We start from the raw sequence: 22,958 nt of genomic DNA, 5'->3' as shown, positions 1-22,958 counted from the left end.
TACTTGCATATGATAAGGAAAAACCTCATTTACAACACAATCAACAATACAATACTTTACATCAAATACTATTTTAGGTACGATTCCTTACTTTACCTCACACCAAATACTATTCTACAATTTCTCACGTCTGGTCTTGCCACTATCCACCACGCTTCCGCATGCTTTAGTCCCATCCGTCATTGGGCCAGTATTCATCATCAAGTTCCTCTGAGTCATTTGTACTGAATTATTATGCTGGTGGAACCAAAGTGAAACGGCCCCTAATATGCAGCAGGGGTTAACGTGTAATTTTCTCTAATATTTACCTAATTACATACTTATTGAAGATTAGCTAAATGAGTTCCATCAATTATTCAAGAGTAGCTGACGTCAACAAATTACTGACGATGAGTAGCTAAATGGTTCCTAGTTGGAATTGGTGGGCGTTGTAGTCAGGCCATATTCAAAGGAGAGAATGGGTGATAATGTGCAGTCTCCTACAGTCATCGGCAGCTGATCAAGGGTTTTGAACCAAGTTCGAGAAAGCTTGCCCGTGAAGCCAATTGCTCGACACATTTTTGAACCAAATAAAACATTTCAGTTACGCCTTGGCCTTCGGTTCCTGGAAGCCAATTGCTGCAACAAGAGCATCCATCAAGGGAACATATGGTTGGATCACTTACAATTATTTGAGTTTGCTTGTTAGTTTAGTGTATGAGCTAGCCTATTAGAAATAGGTTTCTAGGTTTTGTTCTTTATAAATAGCTTATGATTTAGTATGAATAACAATTCATTCACATTGTAGTAATTTTCGAGGTATGTAACTGTTTCGGCAATCTCATTTAATAAAATATGTTCATAGTTATATTTTGTTTGTTGGTCCGTTTATTTTCAACTAGATTGGTTTTAGGATACACTGTGTTCTTTATGGCATGAGGAATTGTGTTACGTGTTGAAGAAAAATAAGTTTCATATAAAGTTCAATAGGTCAATTTTTTTTTCAGAGTCTTTCCCACCGATTGTGTGAGTGAGTTCTCCAGCGTATAAATTCGTTACCGCAGGCCCTTGCTGTGGCGGGGGTCGGAGGAAAACTTTTCCTTTTGTTATCTGTTTCTTCTTTTCAGTTCTTATGCTAACTTTTCTCCCAGTTGTCTTTCCTGATTTACCAAACTTCATCTCCTCTTGGACGTCTGTCTTCCCCAACCACTTTCAATTCGATCTGCAGTCAGTTTTCATCGCAATTTGTTGCGACCATTTGAGAGGGTGCGTAAAGCTCCGGTGGGCACATCTGCTCAGGTGTTTAAAACACTACGACGGCGGTGGATGCTGGGGTCGAGAAGCTTCTTTTGTTCTGTCTGTAGTGTTGAGCTCTTAGTTGAGCTTCTCTTAATTAGCTGGGAGGTCCAATTGTATTTCTGGTCTTATTTTGTGTGTTGGCCTATGTTTGCAATTTATTGTTTTGAATAAATTCTTCTCCTTAGAGGTATTCAATTAAATTTTCAAATTATTTATTGAAAATTCAGCTTAAAATTTTATAAATTCGGATGTGTTCATTTAGAATTTAAAAAGAGTGCATGACAAGCCTATTCAATTAGGATTTGAATTTAAAAGAATTTCTAAAAAATGAAAGATTTTGGTGAATTTGAAGAGCTTTCATAGTGATTTAACAAATCTCATGTGAATTTTAAGATTTTGAGAGAACTCCCTCAAACATGATTTGCAAGTTATATTACACAAAGGAAATGAGATTTTACTTGGTAACTAATCCACAAAAAATAGGTGTGTTTTGCCATAAAATATGGTCAAATTTAGTAGTTGTAATCTATATTAATTATAAATGTCAGGTCCAAAAATGGGTAGGTAGCAAAATCCATATCAGATTTAAAATTTTATTTTGTCTTCCATTTTTATTTTTCTATCCACAAATTAATGGAGTCAAATCACCCAGTATAAATATTGAGGAAGCCAACTGAGGAGCTCACATCAACAACCAAAGATTTTGGTCTTCATCCTCAATCCTCATCACATAACAAAACAATGGTTTTTTCTTTCAAAATGGGTTTTGCCACCTTTTGCAGTATTGCAATCTGTCAGTCTCTCTCTCATTGCTGAAATTACATGTACAAGATTAGTTCCATATTAATCTTTACATATTTTAATCATCTAACATTTGCATGATCAATGTATTATGTATATTTTTCAGGCGTATCGATGTTGTCAGGATCAACTGCAGAAGTGGGAGCTGCAGCGCTAGTAGAAGAAGCCAGCGCAAAAGTATGCAATCGTGACGTTGATTGCGACTTTCTAATTAAATGTAATCCGGGTGGCCTCAAACTTTACCGTGATGGCAAATGCGTTTGCATTCCCAAGTCAGCCGTGGCGGTAGAAGAAGGCGAGCCCCAATGCAGACATTACAGGGATTGCGAGTACAAGATTGATTGTAAACCAGGCAAATTGAAGAGTTGCTTTGTTGGCGAATGTGTTTGCGTTACGGATAATAGGGGAAGTCCCCCCACCCATCCATGAGTTGGTACCCCATCAGCCTCCTAAATATGAGTACCTTATATACTTATTTTCAAATTTAACCCAATAAAAAGATGTTACGTGTTTCTTGTTTTTAAAGTTCAAGAAAAATTAGTTAATGTGTTTCTTATTTTTAAAACAATAAAATGTGTTAAAATATCATTAGACCTAAATAAAAAGGTGAGTTTATAAAGTAAGTGAGTACCTGCCACTTAATATTACAGTCTAGTGATATTCCTTTTCACTTGTAAGTGAGAGGTCTTAGGTTCGATTCTAACCAAAGAAGAATTTGAACCATATTATTGCTAACTCATTGTGAGACTAAGCCCACATTCTCAGATAATATTATTTGTTAAAAAAAAAAAAGGTAAGTGAGTACCTAAGTATTATCCTTTCGTCACCCGGCAGGATCATGTATTTGGTTTCATTAGGGTTAGTGAAAGAAATGATATGTAGGGTAGATTTGGCAAATCAATCCATTGGGTTGTTAATGGGTATCCATTAAGATCAATTTAATTTGATTTCATCTCACCTTACATCATCATTACCACTATTAATGTCACATTTATATTATGCTGATATCAAAAGTAATGCTCGTCACATGGAACGACTGTGATTGAAGTTGAATTAGGATCGAAGTTTCACAGTTGATAGTAGAGGTGGCTCGAGAGGTCTATGTGTATTATGGAAGGAGGAACTTAATTTAAGCTTACGGTCTTACAGAACCATGTCGATTTCGATGTGGGTGCTCCTGAGGATGTGAATTATTGGCGACTGACTGACTTTTATGGTTTTCCAGCAACATGCGAGCGTTATAAGTCCTGGCAATTGCTGGATTCCCTATGTGACAACGAGCAGGAGGGGTAATATTCGGCGTCAAAGGCAAATGGAGGGTCTCCGTAGAGCAATGTCAGTTCAATGATCTGGATTTCTCAGGGAATATATATACGTGGTTCACAACAAATGTGGGGGGGGGGGGGGGGGGGGGGGGGGGGGGGAAATGGCGCGGGGCGCATCAAGGTGAGATTATACAGAGTTTTGGGTACTCAAGAGTGGATTGATATGTTTCCTCGGTTCAGGGTGCAACCAATTCTAACCCCAAATGCGACAATGTATTAAGAGAAACTACTTGAAGTTGAAATAGAACTAAGGCTAAATGGTTTCCTCGGTTCAGGGTGCGACCAATTCTAACCCCAAATGCGACAATGTATTAAGAGAAACTACTTGAAGTTGAAATAGAACTAAGGCTAAATGGTTGGCGAGTTTGCTTTGCCAACGGACAAACATCAAAATTATGAATACAACTCCCTGATTTTAAAATCTCAAGTCCCAAATTGCTAAGAATGTAGAACAAAAATGTTTTAATGAAGAGTTTGCTTGCATCCGCTATTTTTAGTTGGAAATGTTGTTAGCGTTCTAAATTCGTGATATCGCACAGACTTCAATTTAGTCAAATTAAATATAACAGGGTATGTTTTGTTTGCAGCTAAATTTGAATCTTCATCCCTATAATGTCGCTTAACATCAACATAAAGGTAGAACAAATCTTCATCCCTATAATTAGGGGTGGTTTCGGTACGGTTACCGTATCAAAACTCCCGTATCAATTACCATACCAGACTTATGGTATTGCAAAATCGATTACCATTAACTTGCCAAACTTTGAGTACTACCGAAGTTTGATATGTCAAATAATCGGTTGATATGGTATGGTAATGGTAATTACTACTTTGTTTTGGACCACTCTTTTGGGCCAAAATCTAAATCTTTTTTTCATCAACCCAATTCAAGGCCCACCTTTTTCAATTCTTATGCCCTTATCTCATATTTTACATGCACAATTATTATAGGGAACTTTAACAAAAAAACTCATGGTATTGCTAACTTTAATGAAACACCATATTTTTACACTAAAAAATCAATCCTAATACTATTCACTTTACCCTTTATTTTGTCCTTATCATTAAAACTCAAAGTTTTCAATCCATTTTCATTAGTTTCCTATTATATAACTATGTAGCTAATTCATACATTTGAGATGAGTTAATCATACTTGAAGCAACCAGGTAGCAAGCACAGACAGTAAAAAACTGCAGGCAACAAAGCACAGAGTGGAAAGCACAGACAGCAGCACACCAACACAAATCCCAGCATATTTCATGTAATTGACGCTCATTGTAGATACACACATATATAGACAGGTCTTTATGTAAAGGGATTCTCATTTTTTTTTTTAATAGGGATTAGATGGGGCTCACTTCATATTGAACTTTAACGATCCGAACCGTTTATTTTGTAAGTCTTGATTCATAGATCATCCTTGCAAAAATTTAATTCAATCCGAAACTATTTGCCTATTTAATTATCAAGATAAAATTTCATTCTTTCTTATATAACAAAATATTTATTAATTTCTTTGAACCCAATTAGATGTCTTAAACATTTCCGATTTGGCTAATATTTTGCAAGGATGATATATGAGATACAACTTGAAAAATAGATGGGGATTGTTAAAGTTCAATGTAGTGTGGACCCCACAATTAATCTCTATTTTTATAAAAAAAATGAGGATCCCTTCTCTTAAAGTTTCTCTCTCTCTCTCTCTCTCTATATATATAAATATATATATATATATATTATTTTATATATATTTCATGATTATTTTGTATATATTTCATGTTCTAAACACTAAATATATATAATAATATAGATTTATATTTTTCGGTACAGTACGGTAATATCGTGGTAATAATATCGTATTAGCCGTACCAGAAAACTTCAGTTCAGTACATTACTGTGCCATTGCCAATTAAGACAAAAAGTTTGACACAAAATCGATTTGGTACGATTAGTAATTCAGTTGGCACGGTAATTTGATAAAATCCACCCCTACCTATAATGTAGCTTAACGTCAACATAATAAGGGTAGAACAAAGTTGAAAAAAATATTATGTTGAGACATGGCGATACATTTATTAGAAAAGGAAAGTATATGATGATACATTTACACATTATTCAAATCACAAACTTTGTGTTTTGGACCTCACTGAAGATTAGTCATATACTTCGAGGTGTGGAATACCTCAGGCTTCGGCAAAAAAATAAAAAAAATTCACAAACTTTTAATCTGTACAATTTGGTAAGTATTGGCCGCATGTTCTCATTCTTCATTATTAAGTAGGGCCTCATGTTCGACTCTCATGAATCATGACGATATCCATCCTGCACGGTCTCTTATCATGCCGACACCTCTGCATTTATCGTTATCCTTCGTAGAGCAAAAATGGTCCAAAAAGAGAATAAAAGGGAGGATGAGGAGAAAACAAGTGCTGCTACGTTATCCTAAATTTCTACCTAATTTACTATCGGCTTCTTGACAATCTTAACACTGTCGTAGAAGCGCCTAAGCTCCTTCATAGCCTTTTCCTCGATCTGAATTGACCGAATTGGTGACGGTTGATCTACCTCCGGTTTGAACCAGCGGTTCACTCCACAAGTATCCAGTGGCGATCCCTGACCACTTGTGACCGAGAATCCGGCGGTTTTTGTCTTTGGACTGTGGGATGCACTCTGGTGTTGCTTGCCCTGCTTTGAGACATAAAAAGACGGGTAAGAGTTAATTAAATTAAATCCGTCAAAACATCATCACTCACAATGCAGTAACAAGAACTTAACCCAAAGTTAAAATACAGAATTCCTAACACATAAGAAAGATAATAAAATGTCGGCACACATAATATACGAGAAAGAGGGTGCAAATCATATACCTGCTGCATTTGGATGTCCCTCAGAGATGGGCGAGAAACAAGGGGAGGAGTTCCTGAAGCAGTCCAACGAGGTGTACCTCTATCTCCATCAGATGCCAGTGAAGTATGGGTTGAAACCAATGGTATCGGCTTGGAAGGTAAAAATGAACTCAGACGAATCTTTCCATCACTTGTATCATCGAAAGGATCTTCCGGGTGACTTTTGTTCCTAGTTGACCGACTCTCCTTGGTTTTGCTTTGCTCATCCTGAATGTCACGAAGGGATGCAAACCCTTTGGAAAATTTAGCCCCACCCCATGCTGGGCCTTCACTTTTTGGGGAAGGTGGAGGGGGTGCAACACACTTTGGGGCATCATCAAGAGCGCCACTCAAGAACATAGAAAGTCCACCCTTTTTATTCTTCTTCTTGGACACTATTGGTGATGAACACTTGTTATTTGTTAGGTTGAAATTGTCCTTCTTAACACACAAAGCTGACTCTTGATTGGTTTGGCTTGTCGCAATCCCTTCAATCATGGCATCCTCCTCCTATCACACGTAAAATTTCAAACAATTTAGAAAATGAGATGAATTGCTCGACATACATAATATAAAATTTCTGTTCGCACTAGGCCATATGACATTTAAACAGACGCAAGGGTCACAAAAATCAAGCCCTTGTTTAGCAAGAAGCCAATAATCTGATGAAAATTAAGAAATGCAAGTTATAATAGTGAGTAAATAGCATGGCAAGATCAAGCTAAATGATTGCGCTAGTGTGTGCACCTTGATGTTTAATATATACATTTTCCCATCTAGGTGGGGTGAAGTGATATAGGAAGTAATTAAGGGAAGGTCAAATTCAATACCTCTATCTACATAATGCTTCATTATGCACATGCTAAACCCGTAAATCCTTATTATTGAAAAGATTCCTAAGCCCATTTAAAGTTTCAAAGTCACAAAAGAAAAACAAAATCAGCTTAACATGAACTGACAATAGATTTGTAGTCGATAACCATCATTTACTCAATCTTGATAAGAAAATTAATTCAAAAAATTCACAAGCTCACCTTATCCTTTGAGGTTTGAGAGGTTTCAGTATTCAAGAAACCATTTGCATGGTTTAGTTCTACTTCATTTCCCGAAAAACACAACCCCATATCCACTTGTGTTGCCATCTTTTTGTTCCTTTTCTTCTGTTTTTTGGATGGCTCAACCTTTTTGTTCCCTTTTCCATCTAGCAAAACTGAGGATGGTGTCTTCAACTGTGGTGTCTCAACTGGAACACCAAGCTCAGCCAGCGAGCTCTCTAGAGCTGACCTCGTTTGGAGCTTTGCAATTTGCTGGTCATCAAGAACTTGCCCCCTAGACTGTTTTACTTCAAGCATCTCACTCTGCTGCAGCTTTTTCCGCAAGGCTCGAACTTGCTTTTCAATACCATGATTTGGATCATCTTTGGGTTGAAGAAAGGAATCTGCTCTTTGGTGGATTTCATTTTTCCAGATGGATTGCTCTGTATGGCCGTCACGCGTCCTTTGAACCTCACCGTTACTATCTTCCTCTTCATTATAAATAATAGCAGGAAAAGTAGCTGTAGGAGTTGGGAAACAACGGTAACTCCATGGTTCAGATGACCTTAGGTCCAATACGTTTTCAAGGTTAGCTAGAACATCTGGTGAAGCACTAGCAATAGCTTGTGATGATACCATAAAAATATAGTCAAGGTTGCGTATGGCAATCTCCTGCAGTTAAAAAAAGAACAGCCCCAATAATTAAAATCAACTAATATAACATGTAAAATAGAAAAATTTGCATCACAAGTTGCAAAACCAGAAACATAAGGCAATGGCGCAGCTCAAATATCAAATGTTTTTTGGACAAATTTTAGGAAAATACAAAGACCTATCTGATAATTTCAGCCATCAGTGATACGCCCATCCAACCACACACACAGACAGAGGGAGGGAGAGATTCAAATCAGGTACAATTTGAGACAGATTAAAAGTTAAATAACTTTTCCTTCAAATATTGAGCAGTCAAAGAATACCTCACAGTACTTCCGCAAATCATCTGCCACGAGTGAATCGGCAATTTCGAGCAGTTGAATAGTATTTCGTGGCTCGACTAGATTCTCTGCAGCCACTTTTTCACAAAGACTTTTCAAGCTCGGTATGGGCTTCTTCCCAGCATCATCATTTTGGATGGTAGGTAAAACATTGTCAGACTCCATGTCATTGAACATAAGATCTTCATCAAGCTCTTCTAGCTCATCTTTGGCATTTGACTTCTGCTTCGGAGGGTTATTGGAAGTGTAGGCAGGGTGATAAAGGGAGCCAATAATCAACAAGTGTGTTTCGCCTACAGAAACTGAAGTAGCCCGCTTCGTTCCATGTAACCGAGTCGCAACTGGTGGCTTATCCTTACCATTCTTCCCATCCCACATGTAAACATCACCTGTAGCTGTAACTGCCGCAGTCCAGTATTTCCCTGCAGATATGTTCACCATACTTCTTCCACCCAAAGAATACAGCTGTACAAACAAACAAAAGAACAGAGAGAAGATTAGTGATTTAACATGCGTCGCCCAAAGGATAAAACAATCAACAAATCACTAATTTACTAAAGTAAAACCTGCTGGCATCTGAAATCCGGATCTGATGACACCCAATAAAATAATGCGCCATCATCTGTCAGAGCTGTGCTAAATACCATCCCTGCAGCTATAGAAACCACATGAAGCCGTTCCTTGCGATGAAACTTCAAAGTGGTAGTTCCACTCTTTTTCAAGTTTCTTGCAATTAAAACACGTCTTGGCGTGACAATGCGATGACCCCAAGTGTATACCTGGCACATAAATACTTACAGAATTAGGCTCAAATAAGGCAGATAGAGGAAAGTTTTCACAAGATCCCAGGTACGAACATAGTCTATAAATGTATCGTGAACTGAATACCAGATAAAAGTACTAATGTTTGAGCCTATTGAAAAATATGCAATTTTTAAATCAGGTTAAAAATTACCTCCCCATCAACTCCCAAGATAATTGTGTGATATTTTGCTGCTGCAACCCCTTTAAAAACCTTGCCTTTCAAGGATTCAACTAATCTTGGAGTGTAGTTTGAAGCAGAGTTCGATGTACCATAGCCAAGCTGACCCTCCCTATTGCACCCCCATGTGAAAACTTCACCACCGTTTGAAACAACAGCAGTGCCCTTGTTGGCGGCAGCAACTGCAACAACTTTTGACCTAAGGGAACTCACTCTACGAGGTGTAGGTTGGGTATCCACGGAAGTGTAGCCAAGCTGACCCTCTGCATAACATCACATGAATGAATCAATTTTCTATGGTCGTCAATCTCAGCAATAAATTGATCACAGATGAGCCATTTATTAATGCCCGAATACATTAAAGGAAACAAAACAATTTTCTTACAAGTTGAATTGTGAATGTAGCCATTGACTAAAGAATACAAAATTTGTGTTTCTTGTATCATGATCGGTAAGTAATTTGAAAATTGCAAACCCTTTTAGTTGGCAGTTTAAATCCCCATATGATTTACCTCTATTGGACCCCCAGGTGAACACTTCCCCACCCTCCGTAGCAATAACGGTGTGATGTTTAGCTGCCGCAATTGCCTTCACCCGACGGGACCCTATACCAAATGTCACGTGACGCGGTGTGATAACTGCAGCTTGACCACTGAAATGCATATCATAAAATGGATTTGACTGGCGATTCGCAAAAAAGTGTAACTAGGTAAAGCATGCAGATTTCAACCGATTAGCCACATTTTTTTAGTGAAAGGTGACAAAACTTGACTTCTACTTCATACAGTGAATAAACCTTCAGAAATATACTGCTTTTTTCCCTTGCATCTCATCTTTTTACAAGTTCAAGATGAAAAGTTCCTTCAACTTAGAAACTACATTCATACATAAGGACAAGCATAATAGTGTACCCATACATGGATATATAATGTTACGAGTATTACACCCTTAAATTTGCTTATGTTAATGAATTTAATTTGTCCAAACAATTCACACATTAAGAACTGTTCGGTACCTAACTTTACACAGTATGTGGAAATGCTAAATCAACCAAGGTTATAAACTTATATTATAGTAAATGTCCGTACCTGTGTATATCAAAATCAGGGTGACCAAGTCGTCCTCCTCTTCCAAACCCCCAAGTGTAGACTTCTCCTCGAGAAGTGACTGCCACACTATGGAACTTAGCAGCAGAAACCAACTTGATTAAAGAACAACGAAGAACATCAACCTTGCATGGCAACTTTTGTATGTGTGCATTTCCAGTTCCAAGTTGATAGTTTGTACCACTCCCCCAACTATAAACCTCTGTCGTAACTGAAGACAACAACAGGAATCAGCTAATCTCTAAGCACAAGTAAGATCAGTCTGAAAAAATATATTATGATCCTCAGAAACCTTGGCGAAACACAGCGGTAGATACCAGAGTTGTGTCCATTTTGAAGAACTTGCAAGACAGGCCCAGAGAGGAGATCGATAGGTGTTCGAGATTTAGAATCCTCTAGTGTGATAGAAGCACCAGACTGGAGAAGTATACTTGCCACTGCAAGATGACCAAAATGGAGAGCTCTGTGAAGGCCACTCCATCCAGATTCCCCATCCTGCAATAAAGGATACAAAGGGCCATGCAAAGAGAAATCATAAAAACCAGTTTCGATATTAAATGAAAATTAAAAATGAAACCCAACCAAAACACAAAAGTATCACTCAAAATATCAATTCATTTTGTTATATGAATGAATCTTACTTTCCTGATCAAAGTGTTTGAAATAATTGGAAATTATAGCCTCCAGAAAGTAAAAGCATTAAAAAACCATAAAATCACAAAATTGTCACATTCTTTGCAAATGAGGCCTATTTGTAAAAATTCATGGCCAAACAGTTTTAAATTGTAGTTCTCTAAAAATTGGGTAATTCTTTTATTTACCATTTTTGTACATGGTAAAAACTTAGATTTGCAATTTACTAGAAACTCAACATGGAAATTAAGTGAAACAAATGATATCATATCATGGGATGATATCATAGCAGTTAGATTATATCCTTGACCTCTGGTTGCTTTATGTCTCTAATAATTTGTTATTTCCTAGAACATTTATTTAACTGCAGATATGATTAACTGAATTTTATGGAAGTCACAATAGACAGCAACTCAAAAACATGATTGGCAATAAGAAATAAATAAAGGGAGTTTTAACGAAAAGTCTGCGGTACTGTTCACTTTAACAAAAAACCACATTTTTACACTAAAAAGTCAATCCTGGTACTATTCATTTTACCCTTTATTTTGTCCTTATCATTAAAACTCAAAGTTTTCAAGCCCATTTCATTAATTTTCCTATAAATAAATCTCAAGCATATAAAACAAACAACTTAATAGCCACTATCAACAACATAAAAGCATTCATGTCACATAAAGATCGGTAAAGTAACAAACCCTAATATCTGGGTCAGCGCCAGCTGCAAGAAGCCTCCTAACAATGGGAATGTGGTTTCTCCATGTTGCAATATGAAGAGGAGTGAGACCAAAAATATTTCTTGAATTTATATCACCACCACTCTTCTTCAGTAAACCTAGTGCTGAATCCACATCAGCCAATGATCCTTCTCGCACAACAAGGCAAAGATCTTTCTGGGTTCCAGTTGACAGAAATTTGCGAGGAGCCCTTTGTCCTTGAGGTGAGGCTTCCATTAGTATAAAAAACAAGGTTGAATGCCACTACGTAACCATTAATATGTTGTCACCAGACAAGTAGAATGTCAGTTCATGACCAACAAACCCTGGAGGCTCTTGTTGAAGTTGGTGTCGTCTAATCCATGTTCCACTTGATTTCCAATCCAATATCTAGATAGCCAAGTAGCTATGCCATCGTCGGCATCCTTGTGCTGAACACAATCCCCTCACAGACCCCAATCACCGTTCCTCCTCTAACAGAGACATTCAGTAGACAAGTGACGCGAGAGACTGTATTCGAAGTTACTCTGACAGTACAATATACCCTTCACGCTGACCAACTGAAACAAATTTGAAACAACTTTAATAATTAAACAAATTGCATGGATTTCCAAAAGGATATATTACCTATGTCGTACAGCTACACCCTGAATGACTGCCAATTCCATCCTAAAAATGCTAGAAATGAAAGTAAAATTCTACCCCAAATTACGTAGATGCTTTTTTTTCACATATTGGCAATTAATGGTAAGATCACTATATCAGCTCTTACATGGACCACATTGCTCGTCTACTTTCAGTACAGAATATAATCCATCCATACAAGATTTGTTCGTCTACCCACTTCTCCTCATCAGTTGGCCAATAGTCCGATGACAAATCGAAAGATGAAATTTTCGAAACAAATCCCCGAATCACTCAATCGATTCAAAATTCAAACTTTAACACCCAATCGATTCAAAATTCAAACTTTAACACCCAATCGACTCAAAAATTCAAAATTCAAACTTCATCACAACAATGACTCGCTACAAATCTACGAATCGAGTTATAATTTTCAAAATCCAAATAAAAGAAGAATCACATGAATTTGAACAGTACCAATCAAACCAAACCATGCCCACCACCAGAAAAAGGACTTCCGATAAGAAAAATGAGATACGAAACTAACAATACTGGAATGGTAAGAAGAGCAATGTGAAGAACAAACTAACCACCAAGAATGGTGGTTCCCAAAACCAAAACACACCGAAATACCAGAAAACACCAATACCCATTGTCCAGAAACTAAAATAAATCACAAAAACAGAGATAATTAGCTCAGAAATTAACTCACCAACTCAAATGGATCCCACCATTCCAAAATAAATCATTAAAATTTACCCAAGAAAAGGATAACACGAAAATAAATCACAAAAACAGAGATAATTAGCTCAGAAATTAACTCACATCATCAAAATTTACCGAAGGGATAATACGAAAATAAAATCACCTGTTTTTCCTCTGAGAGAGAGAGAGAGAGAGAGAGAGAAAGAGAATTTAAAGGAGCTCTTGCTGTGTTGCGTTCTGTTCTGAAAGAAACAGGGAATCTGCTGAAGGGCATAAACGCTTCAGAGAGAGACGAGAGAACCGATTCTTTGAAATACATGGGCATTTTGGGGATTAGAATTGTTGGGTGAAGTAAAATGTGGTGGTACTTGGATTTGACGGAGATGGCGTTGGCGCGTGTGCGTGCGAGAGAGAGTTGGGTGGTCTGATGAGATGTTGACGTAACTTAATTATCATCGTTCAAATATGAGACAGGGAGGGAAGAAGGAGCAGAAAAAAGGAGCGGAAAGAATCATTCCCCGAAAATATCTCCCAAAAGTATTGAAGAAATAAACGGGGCGAGAAGAAACAGCTCATCACTAATCCGACCCTACCACACCTCCACGCTCAGAACGACGATTGGCGTTGGAGCCACTCGGTCACTGCCGACGATTACAGATTCGCACCGCCTTATGATCCGTTCAATAAAAATTAAACTATCACGCAGTGGGCAAATCGTCGAAGCCCTCTCACGTCACCTATAAATAAGCCCCACACCTCTCTGGTTTTCAGAAAAACAAAACGGCCAATTAAGCAAAGCAGCAATCAAAATCTCTAGGGTTTTCGTTCCAATCCAGTACCAAATCGATTTGAGATCTCAATTACCTCGCCGTCCGCCGGCTCGTTCAATTATGGTGTCGATTCCCGAATCTTAAGGTTTCCGCGAAGGGTGATAGCCATCACCCGGTCCTCTGAAGAGTGCCTAACAATTTCGCATATTTGTGAGTGAAATCATTTTTTCTCTGAATTTGTTGCTTTTTACATTAAATTATGTTTTGATGTTTAGAATATGTTGTTTGAATTTGTTGCTTTTTTCGCATATAATTATATGTTGAATTAAGCCTGTAATTATGGGGTTATATTTGTTCATGTTGATGATGATTTTGTAAAGAAAACAGTAATTTTACCAGATTTTTCCAATTTTTTTTCTTTCTAATTTATAGTTTCTAATTGCTAAAAGTATAAATTATATAATTTTAGGCAAATATGGTATGTTTATTGCATTCTGGGCATTACCCAGATGAGATGATTAATGTGTTGAATCACAAAAATTTGAACTTGGATTTTCGTGTTGATCCAATTATCTTGGCTGGCAAGTTTACAAGCATGCATGATTGTATTCAGTGATGGGTTTGTTCAGATGCGTGGATTGAGTTATTTCAGTTCGTTTTGGTAGCAGGTTGGTTGTACTGAGGCCTATTTGCAATTTTGTTTCGAAGTGAAAAATCGAAGCTTGATTTGGAAGAGATGGGGTATATTGGGGCACATGGTGTGGCTGCTTTGCATAAATACAAGTACAGTGGCGTGGATCACTCTTACACTGCCAAATATGTCTTGCAACCCTTTTGGAGTAGCTTCGTTAAAATCTTTCCCCTTTGGATGCCGTAAGTTTCTTAATCTTCTTCTCTGATTTTATTGATTACTGATTGACTTAAGTTAACTTTATATACTCTTCTCTTTGGCTTTAATTGGTGGGTAAGGTCATGAGTTTTCTGGTGTTATAAGCGCTCATGTTTTGTTCTCAAATTTAGGTGCATAAGTTTTCTGTTTTTGTAGTTTCTGCTGGGTTTATCATGGATTTATGTTATTCACTGGTCTACGTTTGATGCATTTATTTTAAGAATACTTCGAAATGGACAAGTAAACATTTGTAGTAATTTGCATGTCGAGTTCGAGATCTTTAGCTGACTTCATGTAAATTTACAAACCCAGCAATATGCTTCTATGTTTTGCTTAGAAGATGGAATATTTCTTGTGGTTGATATGCGGACTTACAAGAATGAAAATTTATAGCATTTTTTTTTTCTGAGACTAGATAATCTCTCCTTCACTGATTGTGATTTTTAACATCACATGTTTGTGCTTTTTACTGATGTTTGCTAACGTTTTCCTTTTTTCCCTGGTTTCTTCCCACTCTTCCGTTTCTGACTTTTTCTTCAGGCCCAACATGGTAGAGTGACCTTTACTCCCAACTATGCTTAATCTTTTTTTTGAAACTGTTGCCTTTCTATTGATGATTATGCTTTATTTTTTTGCCAGATAACTCTAATAGGATTCATGTTCTTGCTCACATCCGCTCTGCTTGGCTATGTGAGTGGTTTTTTCTTATCATCTTTTAATTTTCTGCTGTTAGGTTTTCCTGTTTATAATGCTAATCTTTTAACTCAAGCTTCACATTTAGTTTTAGAAATGTTCACATTTATCCTTTACTCTGGTTATGGTGTGCATGATGCTTAAAATGGGAATGTTATTATTTAGTAAGCTTCCCGTGAATTTGTGTTATGTGTTTTTCCCAGATATATTCACCACGACTGGATTCAGCTCCTCCTAGATGGGTTAATTTCGCTCATGGATTGCTACTTTTCTTATACCAGGTTTGCTTAAATACATCCAAGCAGAGTTGCCTTTGATTTTTCTGTGGTGTCCTATTTATTGTTACACATTGCTGTTTTATTTCTATCTTCGTTGTCTCATTTTCTATCACTTTCCTGTTTTTCACAAAAAAATCTTAGACCTTTGATGCCGTTGATGGGAAACAAGCAAGACAGACAAATTCCTCGAGTCCACTGGGGGAACTTTTCGACCATGGTAATGCACTGCTATCATGTTTTTTTTTTCTTCTATTGCCTTGGTACATTCACAATTGAATATTGATGATTTATATTCTGGCGGATCTCAATGAATTGCAGGTTGTGATGCCCTTGCGTGTGCGGTATGTGTCTTCGTCTTTTCTGGTCATTTGGTACCCTAGAATTCAAGTTTCTTTTTCATATTTTATATGTGCTTGTTTAGTTCGAAGCATTGGCCTTTGGAAGTACTGCGATGTTTGGAAGATCTACTTTCTGGTTCTGGGTGATTTCAGCTGTTCCATTTTACTTTGCTACTTGGGAGTTGTAAGTTGTCCAACTGAGTTTGATTTTGTTATTAGTCATTCGGGAATATACCACCTCTTTTTTTTTTTTTCTTGGGGAAAGGAGTGGGGGAGTGGGTTGATTCGATATGCTAGCATATAAGTTTGTTCACTCCATGACCCTGCATAGAATATTTCACATGTAAAAATAGAATGTTCTGATTTATGACTTTGTTGATCCAGTTACTTTACCAATACCCTAATCCTTCCTGCTGTTAATGGGCCCACGGAGGGTCTAATGCTGATATATTTGGCCCATTTTTTCACAGCTATCGTTGGTAAACTCCTAATTTCATTCTGCTACTCTACTTGTATGTACAGCTTGAAGTTAACTTCTAAACCAATATCTAAAAACTCTTCTTTTCTCTAAGTACATTTATTTCTTTACATTTTCAGGTTCTGAGTGGTGGGCTCTACAATTTGGAAAGTCTTTGCCTTTTCTGAGTTGGGTCCCCATTCTTAGTGGTAAGGCCGATCCTAATTTAGTTGATACCGTACAAGTGATATTTGGCATCAAACACTACATTTTGCAAGACTTGACTGCATGCTATATTTCTGTATTTAATTTGCAGTACCTATCTATATAGAGCTCAATGTCTCTTTGACATGTACACGGTTTGATTACCTTTTTTTATATTTGTTGTGGATGAATATTTCTTTGGCTGCTTCACAACATATACTACTTCCATTGCAGTTGGTCCGAAATTTAGTTCCTTTTTTTTTTTACTTCAGAAATCCCAACAAACAAAGCTGTGTTGTATCTAATGATAGCTTTTGCTGTCATCCCAACGCTCACATTCAAGTATGAAATTTTCTGTTCCCTAATTTTTTGAAATTTGAGTCTTAACTTTCTCATGTATAATAATTCTTTCTGTTTTTTCTTTTATAACTTATTCCTGAGCTCTTAATACATGTATCATGAATTTTTCAACTCAATTGTAATTTTTCTCATGGTTCTATGTGGAACCTGTAAATTGTTATCCATACTACCGTTGGCATATCTGTGAAGACTCAAGCTACAGAAGCAGGGTTGCATTGCTAACCACACGTTGTGGGCATGAACTCAGAACTATTATGTTGCTATCTTCATGATCTTACTAACCTAGAATTCCTTGGGGTATGGGATTCAATTAATATTACCATTTTCTATAGATATAACAGCAATCTGGCGTTAATATTCACATGATTTTTTTTTTTTTTTTTTTTTTTTTGTGAGTGCCTTGGTATAGTTTACCACTTCCCCAAACTATTCATGTGTCAGAGGCTCAGAGCTCACGTATAAACTTAAGAAGAGTCCTTTGAAGGCCATTAGACACTTGGACCTTATGTTGGATTATGCTTGTGTGCAGTGTGTCCAATGTTCATAAGATTGTTCAAGCAAGGAAAGCAAGTATGCTTTTGGCACTGGCAATGGTATTGCTTTTATCTTTCGGATTTTATGCTAGTTCTAGACACTGGATTGGCCTAATGGGTGTTTCATGTTGTTTCTTCTCAGATTTACCCTTTTGTAGTCCTTTTGGTTGGAGTTTTGGCATGGTATGTCTTTATACTTTGCGTCCACCCCTGTTTTTTACCTTAAACTTATTGCTATTTTTTATTTCTTTTAAAAAATGGTTTCAAAGTAGTAATAATTTATTTGCAGGGGTTACTTGTCACCAGCTGACATTATGGGGAACTATCCACATTTAGTCGTTGTGGGAAGTGGACTTGCTTTTGGGTACCTTGTGGTAACATATCCATGTTTCTTTATAACCGTATCTTTTGAAAGTGTGGTTTGTCCATCTCGAATGTAATTGCTTACTATCGGTGCTGTGAGTGCTAGATTTCCAATGTCGTTCTAAGGGGTCTTGTAGACAACCAAATTGTTTATTCTACCATTGTTGTTGAAAGGAAAGCTCTGTTTTGGCAGGGAAGATTGATTCTTGCGCACTTGTGTGATGAGCCCAAGGGTTTGAAAACTGGAATGTGCATGGTATGTAACAATCCCAAAACTGCTGGAAATTTAGTCTTTTGAGTGTATTTCTGGAAACGCTGTAATAGCAGCATCATATTTCTCAGAATTGGTTAATATCAACAACTTCTGCTGTTTTTCTATTCTGTGCAGTCATTGTTGTATCTCCCATTTGCCATTGCAAATGCACTCACAGCTAAACTGAACGATGGGTATGTTGTATTTGATATCATGTCATGAGCTCTTTAAGAAAAAACGCAATTCTTCTGTTCTTGGTAGTCTAGATGTTTCTGATTTCTTGAACTTCCTGTTTACCTCTTTGTTGCAGAGTTCCTTTGGTTGATGAGAGCTTGGTTCTTCTTGGTTACTGTGCATTTACAGGTATGGTAATTTGTTATGGTGGTTTGCGTATTGGAAATACATGACACTACCATTTTTATGGATGTAGTATGTACTTACGAATTTCATTACACGGTACCATACCTCGTGGCTGAATTTCACTTTTCTCTGAATGCAGCGACACTCTATCTTCACTTTGCAACATCAGTCATTCACGAGATCACAACAGCCTTGGGAATCTATTGCTTTAGGTGAGAATGTGTGTTACATTCAGAATCGAAGCATATTACTCACCCAAGTCCAAATAATTTTTTGACTAATACAGCCTGAAATTTGATTGAGCACGGTGTTCTGTGCTCATTCTTTCACCTAGACGACAGTTTGCTTCCCGTTCACCAAATTTTGTTCCTTTTCTTTGGAGTGCCAATTGATACCGTACTTTTGATCCTAACTAGCGGTTTCTTGTTGAATTACAGGGTAACTAGGAAGGAAGCTTAAGTGATGCTGGTGTCAACTTTAGGGTACCTTTTATTCTCGGTTCATGTATTGTTTCGATAAATAGAACATTTGCCTGTTTTCGATCCAAAATGTAGTTTTATGTATACATGACAGGAATGTAAGCAAACAATGACGACTAATGTGACAATACATGATACTGAATCTTCGCCATGTTCTTACTTACAGAAATGAAACCACAGTTGCGGTTCTTACTTACAGGAAGTCAAATTATATAGCCTTCTCCAGCCATCTTGGCAATCGTAATGATGCTTTCATCCCGAGCCTCGTAAGGAACACCGAATACAGTAGGTGGAGCAAGAACATGAAGGATCCGCTATTAAGCAATACATGTTACAAATATAAAGCCTTAATACTTTAGGATATAAAGAGTGCAGATGCAAGAGGCAGAGCGAGAGAGAGAGATACCTGATAACCAAATAAGGCATAAATCGCTTCCATTGACGGGACTGAATAGATGCCCGATGCAGTAAATATGAATGTTAGAGAAGCATGAATGTTTATAGTGATCTGCAAGCAAACCAAATCACAAACAGAAAACATATCAAATCTCGGTACTACATAAAACGAATCAAACAAAGGATGGTTAATTACCAAAGCAAGTATGTTTTCACTTATCAAGAACGACGATATCAAGACATACCCTACAGCACCCAGTGATCGAACCTGCACATATAATAGAACTGTTACCACCAACTAAAGCGGTTTAACTGGTTAAGAGACAACCACTGCTTCGAACAGATTCAATGAACTTTGGGGGATAAGGGAGAAAACATTACAATTGTGCACACGAAAATTGAAACATAACAGTTAAAACTGAAGTAGACTCACCATAAAACTGTGATGTCAAAAAAGTAATCCGTAGCCACTGCGTAAACTAATTTGAATCACTTCATACCTCCATAAACTTCCCATCGTAAAACCAACTAAACCATGATTAAGCTGCACAAGATAATTAATTAGCATGTTAAGTGCGTATCATACGGTTCTTACCAAAATTTTTAAGAAATAAAGTTCAAAGTAAAAGCGACAGTGGCTAGAACAACAATGAACTAGCTAGTCCATCTTGGTCAATCGGTATGGATCACTAGTCTGGAATGGTTTGAGAACTATGAAACTATCCTATCTCAGCTATTCTATGAGAGGAGAGATTTCCAAGTATTAAGAAGCAACTTTTTTGAACACGAAGAATCAGAATACATACTAATTCACAATAATGACAACAACAACAGGACAGATAGCACGCTCACCAAATAGGTTAAGGCTTTCACCGGACCAGACAAGACTAGCAATAGCATAGTTGTTGCAACCTAGCACGATCAGAAAACAATGGCAATTATGTAATGAAAACGCCACATCAATCTCTTAAGTTTAAACATGGCGGGTCATTGAGGTGATCACTATCGGCAGCGAGAAGAAGCAGCCAAAGTAATCCTGCACAAAAACCAAACCTTTTTAAGATAACCTATACAAGAATGCATAAACTCTCGTTAGCCCTGTGCCTCTTAGGCTCTTATCATTACGTCTTCCACCACTAGCAGGCGTTTTCCGAAAACATCACTGATAATCACAGCGAAGTTCTTGCATAACCCGACACGAGTACACTAGTTATACACATCAAATTCATACCACAAACAAAAGAAATTGAAAATTAACTTATGAGGATTTAAACGTTAGAACCAAATAGCTATCATACAGTTCAAAACTTGTTTTTGTATATCTCTGCAACCAATCAACGATTGAAACAATGTAGCCTAATACCAACTGAAGAACTACAAATATGAAAAGGCTGCTACTTTATAACGCAAGAACAGGAACAAAAACACCCATAGCTTACAAAATCGACAAAATTAAAACTTTTAATTTGGGTTTTTCTCTAAATTATCAGAAACCCAAATTTCAGTCCAACCCAACGAACCTCAATTGCGAGAGAATTGCTGAGGAAGTATACCAAGCCAGTGAGAGCAGCAAACATGGAGCACTCCACCAACGCTAACGTCTTCTTATAAACGATGCCGTCCGGCGACAAGTCTTCGAGCTCGGTGGAAATTTCAGTGCTTTCTTCCTCATTTCAACAAAGCGACGACGTTTGGATTCCTGCTGCCCTGAGAAATTTGCAGGGGGGGTTGGATAGCAAAATTGGGTAAGACGAATAGGGGTTCGGCTTGGGGGAAAATTTGACAGTTTGAGAGGTGGAAGAGAGAGAGTGGAGAAGGGTAGTTTGGGAAATGAGGAAAGGTGGGGGAAGGTGGTGGACTTGCAGAGGAATCATGGAGACGGAGGTCACAGAGTGAGAAATTTGAGAGCGGGAGAGAAGCTTTAGATTGACATGGTAGTTACTATTCACAATAACATATTTTAATGGAGGAAATTGTTGTGAAGGAAGAAGGATCACTAACGACGAGTTCGGGTTCTCTAAAGTAACATTTATGGAATTTGATAATCTACTTTCGAGTTTCTGTTCAGGATTGCATATTTTTAATTGGCCATCACTCAACGTATTAATGTTCACGAAATGTGGTGGTCTGGAGATTTTTGTTGTTGAATTTTCAACATATCAAGAAAAATTTGAGTTGAGCCACTTAAGACCAAAGGAACAACCTTTCTTTTTAATTGAGAAGGTAACCATACTTGTACACAACTCTTTTGATATTCGAAATTTTATGTGAGTTTTGCATACCAGTTAAACATTCACCTGGAGCTCTCGGCTGCGGCACAGTTCAGCCACAAGCTGCAGTCTTGGGCGAGTGCTCGAGGTCCTAGGTTCCAAAGCATATTAAATTTAATATTTTAATGCATGTACATATATTTGATGCAATTCATAACCAATATCAAATTCACATAATTCAACAATTATGACTATGAGGCATACACATTTTATGTAGAATCTAAAATTCGTAAAACGTAAAGTTGGGTCATGCTTCATAGTGAATGTTCATGCTATCAAGGCGGCAAAAATATCGAGATAAAAACCGTTATTTTGAAAGAACATGATTGCTTGATGATATGGATGAACTGGTTTGATGCAGAAAAATTCTTCAACATCAGATTCCTAAGCGTAGCGGTATGAGTGTGCTAATAACGTGTTGTGGTCTATTTTATCTGACAAGGTTAAAGGGGGCCGGCGGCAAGAGTGGAGAGAGTGAGAGAGATGTGTTTGTAGAATTGTAGGGGAATGTGTGTTGTTATCCCTCCTACTTTGTGCCTTTATTTATAGTAGTAAAATGAGAGAAGATATTCCTTAATCCCCAAGGAATACAAGATACGATAGGAAATGATAACTAGAATCAAATCTAATATAAGATTTACACAATCACACTTAAACTAGTAATGTTTACAACATAAATTATATATTTGACTGATTTTAAGATGAGTTGATTACTAAAGGGTGACTTAGAAATTGCAAAATTAAAAAGGGAGCTGAGAATGTAGAACAAAAAGGTTTTAATGAGAAACTTGCTAGTATCTCTCTATTTTTATTTAGAAATTTTGTTAACATTCTAAATTCATGATATTTTGAACAGACTATAACAGAGTATGTCTCGTTTGCACCTAAATTTGAATCTTACTCCTTGTAATGTAGCTTAACAACAACATACTATGAGTAGAACAAAGTTAGTTGAAGAAAGATTATGCCCAAAATTCTTGAGAGATGACGATACATTTATAGGGAAAGGGAAAGTATGATATACATTTACACATTACTCAAATCACAAACTCTTAGCCTGTTCGAGCTCCACCAGGAATTAGTCCTACCCTTCAAAGTGTGGGATACCTCAGATTTTGGCTATAAAAATATAAAAAAATAAAAAAATCATAAACTTTAATCCATACGATTTGGTAAGTAGGGACCTCATGTTCTCAATCTTCATTATTAAGTAGGCCTCATGTTTGACTT

At 37.1% G+C, this 22,958-nt stretch overlaps 2 protein-coding genes and 1 long non-coding RNA gene across 19 annotated transcripts; 1 reads left to right on the top strand and 2 right to left on the bottom strand.

Moving 5' to 3' along the window:
• Positions 1-5,459: 5,459 nt before the first annotated feature.
• LOC137744190 (uncharacterized) lies at positions 5,460-13,796 on the bottom strand. Of its 4 annotated transcripts, none has more exons than XM_068484051.2 (11): positions 13,249-13,796; positions 11,739-12,316; positions 10,725-10,902; positions 10,390-10,618; positions 9,814-9,953; positions 9,275-9,564; positions 8,886-9,098; positions 8,302-8,784; positions 7,325-7,996; positions 6,273-6,800; positions 5,460-6,093 (listed from the first exon to the last, which is right to left on the bottom strand). In XM_068484051.2, exons 2-11 carry the CDS (start codon positions 11,991-11,993, stop codon positions 5,860-5,862), a joined length of 3,222 nt encoding a protein of 1,073 aa, XP_068340152.2. In that variant the 5' UTR covers positions 11,994-12,316; positions 13,249-13,796; the 3' UTR covers positions 5,460-5,859. The 4 variants fall into 4 exon arrangements, with proteins under 4 accessions (XP_068340152.2, XP_068340153.2, XP_068340155.2 ...); XM_068484052.2 differs by having other exon boundaries at positions 5,460-6,090; positions 13,249-13,368; XM_068484054.2 differs by having other exon boundaries at positions 10,700-10,902; positions 13,249-13,354.
• LOC137744191 (choline/ethanolaminephosphotransferase 1) lies at positions 13,783-19,550 on the top strand. 14 transcript variants are annotated; one of them, XM_088681665.1, is made up of 20 exons: positions 13,783-14,065; positions 14,524-14,728; positions 15,285-15,294; positions 15,384-15,434; positions 15,641-15,718; positions 15,857-15,932; positions 16,034-16,056; positions 16,137-16,237; positions 16,438-16,532; positions 16,651-16,719; positions 16,987-17,056; positions 17,604-17,667; positions 17,750-17,790; positions 17,897-17,981; positions 18,164-18,226; positions 18,359-18,417; positions 18,534-18,586; positions 18,723-18,795; positions 19,021-19,065; positions 19,229-19,550. In XM_088681665.1, exons 2-19 carry the CDS (start codon positions 14,592-14,594, stop codon positions 19,040-19,042), a joined length of 1,170 nt encoding a protein of 389 aa, XP_088537791.1. In that variant the 5' UTR covers positions 13,783-14,065; positions 14,524-14,591; the 3' UTR covers positions 19,043-19,065; positions 19,229-19,550. The 14 variants fall into 14 exon arrangements, 12 of the variants coding, with proteins under 12 accessions (XP_088537791.1, XP_088537796.1, XP_088537797.1 ...); XR_015954255.1 differs by lacking the exon at positions 19,229-19,550 and having other exon boundaries at positions 17,897-17,994; positions 19,021-19,213; XM_088681670.1 differs by lacking the exon at positions 15,285-15,294 and having other exon boundaries at positions 14,524-14,732.
• On the bottom strand, positions 19,119-21,532 carry LOC137744192 (uncharacterized). Its single transcript, XR_015954256.1, has 6 exons — positions 20,979-21,532; positions 20,311-20,494; positions 19,892-20,002; positions 19,655-19,726; positions 19,469-19,570; positions 19,119-19,376 (listed from the first exon to the last, which is right to left on the bottom strand). It is a non-coding gene; the product is annotated as an uncharacterized LOC137744192 (long non-coding RNA).
• Between the last annotated feature and the right edge of the window lie 1,426 nt (positions 21,533-22,958).

This window comes from Pyrus communis, chromosome 12 (genome assembly GCF_041283825.1).
Source record: "Pyrus communis isolate YQ-2024b chromosome 12, ASM4128382v1, whole genome shotgun sequence".
Taxonomy (NCBI): domain Eukaryota; kingdom Viridiplantae; phylum Streptophyta; class Magnoliopsida; order Rosales; family Rosaceae; genus Pyrus; species Pyrus communis.
Note: the sequence above shows the minus strand (reverse complement) of the source record. Positions and strands in the feature narration are given on the sequence as shown.